The 7,448-nt window shown below is 36.6% G+C and overlaps 2 protein-coding genes across 2 annotated transcripts; both read left to right on the forward strand.

Moving 5' to 3' along the window:
- Positions 1-2,317: 2,317 nt before the first annotated feature.
- On the forward strand, positions 2,318-4,435 carry LOC141696629 (putative pectinesterase/pectinesterase inhibitor 22). The gene is made up of 2 exons (XM_074500745.1): positions 2,318-3,356; positions 3,502-4,435. The coding sequence occupies exons 1-2, from the start codon at positions 2,318-2,320 to the stop codon at positions 4,170-4,172; spliced, it is 1,710 nt and encodes a 569-aa protein (XP_074356846.1). The 3' UTR covers positions 4,173-4,435.
- A 608-nt stretch (positions 4,436-5,043) lies between these two features.
- LOC141698301 (pectinesterase-like) lies at positions 5,044-7,077 on the forward strand. The gene is made up of 2 exons (XM_074502973.1): positions 5,044-6,008; positions 6,085-7,077. Exons 1-2 carry the CDS (start codon positions 5,102-5,104, stop codon positions 6,759-6,761), a joined length of 1,584 nt encoding a protein of 527 aa, XP_074359074.1. The 5' UTR covers positions 5,044-5,101; the 3' UTR covers positions 6,762-7,077.
- Positions 7,078-7,448: the final 371 nt, after the last annotated feature.

Here is a 7,448-nt window from a genome sequence, read left to right on the forward strand (position 1 = left end):
TTATTAAATATGATTAATCAATTAATCATATTTATTCTACATCGTGAGGGATACTTCTCAGCATATCGCGACTATCCGGATAATACGAATTCACTGCTTAGAATACCAAGAACCTATTCAGTGAATAGTTACCGTACAATTAACTCCTTCTACACTTCAATGTCCTGATTAAATACAAGGCATGGATCTTGTGTCAAGCATATCTAATTTAATCATTTGCTTTCCCATTTACTATGCTCAGTTCTATGCAAATTAGAAACTTCTTTCTAATTTCATTCATTCTGGCCAGAGATTCCTGAACTAGCATAAGTGGATCAGCCTTGAACATTTTCTTCCTTCACTGGAAGGGGTAGATCCTTTATTGATCATACACTATCTTCGTGTATAAATTCTTATACCCAGTAGAGCCCTAATAATTGTCCCTGGAGACTAAGAACTAAACCAAAGCATAGTTCAGTGTACACAAGATGACTATGATGACCTCAAGTCTAAGGATACTTGTACAACTATCACTATGTGAACAACTGCTGACACATGAGTGAACTCCATCAGTTGTTCAGCTGTGCGAGTCATGTTCAGTGAACTTATTCTATAATAAGCACTTACATACTAGCTATAGTGTCACCACACAAATATCTATGAGAACAGACATCCTTCATAATGAAGCAAGCATAGTATGTACCGATCTTTGCGGATTATTAATTACCAGTTAGTAATCCTATGACCAGGAACTGTTTAAGTTTAGAGTTATCATCTTTTAGGTCTCACTATTATCATCTCATCATAATCCATAAAAAACTTTACTCTAAACTATGGTTATCTTATTTAAACACTTAAATAGATAGAGCCCGTAATAAAAACAAAACAAGTCTTTTATTAATATCTAAGAAATCAAAACAGATTACATAAAAGTTATTCCTAAATCCTCATACATGATTGGACTTAGGACATATTCCTTTCAGGGCTGACAACAAAACCCATTATAAAGGGCCATAAACCCTGAATATTAATTAATTTTATAATTAATTAATATGGGATAAATCAGCTGATAACCAAAGTCCAAATAAGTATACAACTCCTTGGAAATTGGCTTCCAAGGAATATGATAAGATAAGGAATCAATTTACTACATTATAGGACTCTAAAGTCCACGCTAAATCTGAAATTTGTCCACCAAGTCTTCTAACCCCAACATAATTTAAAGCCATCTCATGCCTATATAAGGGGTCTCACCCCACAAATCAGAACTATATTTTTTTTACTTGATCTTTCGCACACAGCAAGGTACGTAGGCATTTTGTTAGGGTGGGTTGGGTCACGAAACACAAGAGCAGTCAAATCGTGCCTCGAAACTCACAAACCCTAGTAATAAATATACCCTAAGTTTTTATCCATAATAGAAATGTTGTGTAATTTGATAATGTGTTGTATGAAAATAATACACAATGATAAAAAATCAACTTGTATTTGATATACATTAGACATTGTACAACTTTTACAAATAAGAAAATAACTAAGAACATTATAATTCCATGATGCATAAAAAAACTTTAAAAAAATGACCCGTGCCTTGCATTGTTATGATAGTTTTAGTTTATGTGACGTTTACAATTTAATTTAGGGATCACATAATCTACTTTTTAAGATTACTAATTATTGGTGTAGAATATTGTGAAGTTGATATAAAATTGAGTTTTGACAAATTTTGGAAATATTTTGGCATCTCCTTGCCAGAGATGTCCTTAGTGTGAATGCATGAAATCTGCGGTTTACATTAATCAATTAAACTCTGATATTTTGTGAGTATTTAGAGAACTAATTTTGTAACCATAGTATTATATCAGTGGGAGAATGTTTGGATATATTTTTTTAAAAATTTACATGGGTGTAAACTCAAACAGTTTCTATTTGCGATGATGGCCTGCTCACCGCGTTGTTTTTAAAACACTGGATGCTCTGGGACAATATCTGATTATACAGGGGGATGGAGGTGCACAAAACAGAACATCGACCAAAGTTTCAAGAGGAACAAGAAAAACAAAATTGAGCTCTACTGAAAGGTTCAGAATGTTGAGCAAGGGATTTCTCTATAAATTAATGGGAAAATTATTGTTTAATTATGCTCTAACACTGGATACCTTTTGTCTCTAAGCAAAAGTGTGAATTGAGGAATGTTTTATGCCCCTACCCATGCACACGGAAGCTTAACTTGAGCTTTCTCTCGAGAAAAAGCATATAATCTACAAGAGAAAGCCTTTTCTTTGTAAACAAACAATACCTTCAAGTTTGTACATGCATTTACACACACATATGACATATGTATATGAATATCTTTCAATATCTAAGTCCTAAGAGTGGTACCACATCTTCTCATTTTCAGTACATTCAAGAAATGACACTGATGACCTGGAGGTTCCAATTTCTTCTTCTGCTTCTTATTTTACCCAGCCACTATCATAAAGTTACTTCTCATGTTCCTATACTAGATCATAAACGTGAAAACCCTGCCATGCAAGCCATGATTGATCAAGCTTGTATGAAAATCAAGAACCATACTTCGTGCCTCTCCAGTGTTCGATCCAAAATTCCCCACCTAAAACATCAAAACCGTAATTCTATCCTCAAAGCTGCTCTTGAAACTACACTCGACCAGACACGCCTAGCTATTGAAACGGTCACTAAATTCCATACCTTTTCTGTGAGTTCCCGCGAACAAATTGCAATTGAGGATTGCAAAGAACTCCTTGATTTTTCTGTGTCCGAATTATCATGGTCGTTACTAGAAATGAAGGATATTCGAGCTGGTTCTACAAACATGCACTATGCAGGTAACATGAAGGCATGGCTAAGTGCTGCCTTGAGTAATCAAGACACATGCCTAGAAGGATTTGAAGGCACGGACCGACATCTTGTGAGTTTTATCAAGGGAAGTTTAGCACAAGTCACACAACTTATAAGTAATGTTTTAGGTTTGTATGTTAAATTACAGAAAACACCTTTTAGACCAGCTAAAAATATTACATCATATAATGTTGACATGGATTTTCCGAAATGGATCACTGATGGTGACAAAGAACTTCTCCTTTCCGGCCAGAACGGAATGCATGTTGACTTTGTGGTAGCTGCAGATGGCACGGGGCATTACCGATCAATTTCACAAGCAATTTATGAAGCTCCGAGTTATAGTAAAAGGAGGTTTGTAATATACGTGAAGAAAGGAATTTATAAGGAGAACATTGACATGAAGAAGAAAAAGACCAATATTATGCTTGTTGGGGATGGGATAGGAGCTACTATTGTAACTGGCAATAGGAATTTCATGCAAGGCTGGACTACGTTTCGAACAGCTACCGTCGGTTGGTATCCGTTAACCAATTTTCTGTACATTTTTTGCATAATAGACATCCTTTTTTTAATAATTAATTAATCCATGTTTGCCCTGTAATAAATAAAAATATTAACTATTAAGCCTAATAGCTGTCACAAATTTGTGTGTTGTAGCTGTTTCTGGGAAAGGATTCATAGCAAGGGACATGACATTTAGAAACACAGCAGGTCCCCAAAATTTCCAAGCGGTGGCGCTACGTGTTGATTCTGATGAATCGGCATTCTATCGGTGTAGCATGGAAGGCTATCAAGACACACTTTACGCTCATTCTCTCCGCCAATTCTATCGGGAATGCAGCATTTATGGAACCATAGACTTCATATTTGGCAACGGTGCAGCGGTCCTTCAAAATTGTAAAATTTTCACTAGGGAACCATTACCCTTACAGAAGGTTACTATTACAGCCCAAGGCCGGAAAAGCCCAGACCAAAGCACAGGCTTCTCAATCCAAGATAGCTATGTTTATGCGACCAAGCCTACTTACTTGGGCCGACCATGGAAGCAATACTCGAGGACTGTTTATATGAATACTTTTATGACAGCACAGGTCCAGCCCAGAGGGTGGCTAGAATGGTATGGGGACTTTGCTTTAGGTACATTGTGGTATGGTGAATATAAAAACTATGGGCCTGGCGGATCACTGTCTGGACGGGTTACATGGCCTGGTTATCATAAGATTACTGATCCATCTACAGCTAACTTCTTTACTGTAGGCCATTTCATCGACGGGAGAGCATGGTTGCCGTCTACTGGCGTTAAATTTTCTGCTGGTTTAACAAATTGACAAAATCAACTACTGTGGCTGTGGTTTAAAATCAAGTCTCCAGTCTTACTTTGATCAACAAACGGAGTTTAGATATCTCATGCTTAAGTGTTAAAATTATATATATAGGCTAACTGATCAAGTTATTAGTTTGAGGTTAAGGGCACAAGTATATATAGTACTTAATAGAGAATTTAAGCCCTGTATCTCTATTCTCTTCCAATGGAATCATTTCATGTCTTTTTTTTTTACTTAAATTTAAACTGCACGTGTTTCTATATCAATACATTCATTACTTGTTCAGTTAACTTGAATATATTTTTGTAGACAAGAATAATAAATTTGAGAACATAGCAAGCAATTTTTTTTTTAAATATTTACTAAAATTTAGGTAGAAACATATTTACGAAGCATGCTTTTAAATTTAAATTTTTCGTTCATGTATAGTATATAGGTTTAAGTTGATTATATATACATTTGTAATTTTCATTTAAAAAAGAGCATACATTTATAAACTCCACCAATTTGTATTTCTTTTCTCGCGCAAGTGTGTTGCAATTAATTAATTAATCACATCTATTTGCAAAAATAATATTCACCTAATCAATTTATTGGTAATCAGTAGAACAAACTGAATGCGGGAAGGATTAAAGAAAACTGGGATTGGCCCGTCTTACTAAATCCTCTGCATATTACAAAGAACTAGTCATTTTACGTAATTGAAAAATGTTAGTGTAAGAAGTGTCATTCATGAATCACGAAAGTTTGTCCCAAAATATATGTAGCACGTCTACCCACTTACATAATTGAGAGAATTGTTTGACTTTAACATGTCATATAGTAATTCTTATGTTTGTTAACAAATTACCTATATATAGTAGAAATACTCGCAGCATACTTCTGACAGAGACAACACTCCTTTCAGAACCAAATTTTGTTTCTTAACCACCATGCCTACACTTCATTCACCTAATTTGTTCTTGTGTTTCCTTGTCATCATGCTTGTCTTCTTCTCTCCCACAACTTCTGCCGCATCAATAGATACCATTTGCGACGATACACCTTTTCCAATATTTTGTAAAACACTTCTGCCAAATAACAATGCCTCCATTAACGATCTAAGCCGATTTTCAGTTCAGCAATCCATATCAATGACACAAAATGTTCTTTCGTTATTGAGTAGTTATCTGGGCCAAAGATCTACCTTATCGAATAATGTGATTCAGGCTCTTGAAGACTGTCAAAATCTTTGCAACTTGAACATGGATTTCTTATCGGAAACCCTTCAAGCCATCAGTTCAACAGATACCATTGAAAAGTTTAAAGGCAAAGATTTGCTGACATTTCTTAGTGCGATAGTAACAGACATGCAAACTTGTCTAGGGGGACTTGAAGACATAACTTTACCTTCAAGTCTAGAGGGTGCTCTCGTACCTCCACTATCTAATGGCAGCATGATGTATAGTGTAGCACTTGCGATTTTCAAAAACGGATGGGTTGAAAATGTAGCTGAAGGTAGAATTCTAGCCGGAAGAAAGCCACCTCCGTCTACTGGCGGCTTAAAGCTTTATCCAGGTGGCAACAGTGTGAAGGTGAGTCAGACGGTTTCGGTAGACCCTAATGGAAGTGGAAATTTTACTACCATAAATGATGCTATCGCTGTGGCTCCGAACAATACTGATGGAACTAAAGGGTATTTTGTGATTCGCATAGCAGCCGGTGTTTACGAAGAATATATTAACATAACTAAAACGAAAAGATATTTGATGATGATCGGAGATGGAATCAACCAGACGGTAGTGACTGGCAACCGTAGCGTCACTGAAGGGTGGAGTACATTTAACACAGGAACAATGAGTAAGTTTCTCTTGTTTTGTCTATGCGTCTTCAATGAATAAACATTCAGCAATGTTCTTCAATGTGTTTGTTGCAGTTGTCGTAGGACAAGGATTTGTTGCTGTAAATATGACATTTCGGAACACAGCAGAAGCAATTAATCATCAAGCTGTGGCTGTTCGAAGTGGTGCGGATCTATCTACATTTTATCGATGCAGTTTTGAAGCTTATCAAGACACCTTATACACTCATTCGTTAAGGCAATTCTACAGAGAATGTGATATCTATGGCACAATAGATTTCATATTTGGTAACGCCGCAGTTGTTCTCCAAAACTGCAACATTTATCCAAGGTTACCAATGGAAGGCCAATTCAATGCCATAACTGCGCAAGGTAGAACAGATATCAACCAAAACACTGGGACCTCAATACAAAATTGTACTATTACACAAGCTGAGAACCTGGGCTCAACTAAAACGTATCTTGGACGGCCATGGAAATTGTATTCAAGAGCACTTTATATGCAATCATATATGGATAGCTTGATTGAGCCTGCTGGTTGGAGCATATGGTCCGGAGATTTTGCTTTGAATACGTCATATTATGCTGAATACAACAACAGAGGTCCGGGAACTGATACTAGCAACAGAGTTACATGGGAAGGGTTTCATTTGATTAATGCTACGGATGCTGTCAATTTTACGGTCACTAATTTTATATCCGGAGATAGTTGGTTGCCTGCTACGGGTGTCCCATATTATGGTGGCTTGTAGAACTCATTTTTAGCTGCATGTCACCACATTCATTAAAGATCGTATGCCTGGTTCTGGTTTTAATATTTTTGCATGTCAAAGTTTCCTCATCGTCATGTTTTTACTTCTGTTATTGCATTATACGCTCGTCTCCCGGCTAGAAATTTAAATACATGCATGTCCGTGGAAGATGCTCAAGACCACGTGTTGGGCAAGGAAAGAGGAAGGACTTAAAATAGGAAATTAGAATCTTAGAATAGGAAGTTTGTAATAAAAAACCCAAAAAGAGGCCCAATTGTAAAGGGAAAAACTCATTAAAGTTTCCTATAAATAGAGACTAATTGCCCTACTTAAAGAGAGAGGGAAAAATAAGTATCAAGAGTATTGTTCCTCATATAAACATGGCTCATATTTAGGGTCATCATCTAGCACTAAAAGGAGCTCTTAAATTTGATACTCCAACATGATTATTGAAGAAGAAAATCCAGAGAAATGTGGAAACACAGCTGAGATCCAAACCGTCCAAAAATCAGAGCATGTTAATCCAGCAGAAAAAGAGAAAGCACCATCGACCCTCAAGCCAAGACGGCTGTTTCCGATGGAGGATAGCCCCCCACCTGAAGGCTCCACCTGAAGGCTCTCAGGTGCAGAAACCACCTGTCAAACGTAAAAGGAGAGTCACTAAAGATACTCGTTCTCGTGTTCTAA

This window comes from Apium graveolens, chromosome 11, assembly GCF_009905375.1.
Source record: "Apium graveolens cultivar Ventura chromosome 11, ASM990537v1, whole genome shotgun sequence".
Lineage (NCBI taxonomy): Eukaryota > Viridiplantae > Streptophyta > Magnoliopsida > Apiales > Apiaceae > Apium > Apium graveolens.

Excerpts from the sequence above, each read along its gene's own strand:
- LOC141698301 (XM_074502973.1), top strand. The coding sequence starts at position 5,102 with ATGCCTACACTTCATTCACCTAATTTGTTCTTGTGTTTCCTTGTCATC. Across the intron at positions 6,009-6,084 it reads ATTTAACACAGGAACAATGA|TTGTCGTAGGACAAGGATTT; the intron begins GTAAGTTTCTCT and ends TGTTTGTTGCAG.
- LOC141696629 (XM_074500745.1), top strand. The coding sequence starts at position 2,318 with ATGTATATGAATATCTTTCAATATCTAAGTCCTAAGAGTGGTACCACA. Across the intron at positions 3,357-3,501 it reads GTTTCGAACAGCTACCGTCG|CTGTTTCTGGGAAAGGATTC; the intron begins GTTGGTATCCGT and ends TGTGTGTTGTAG.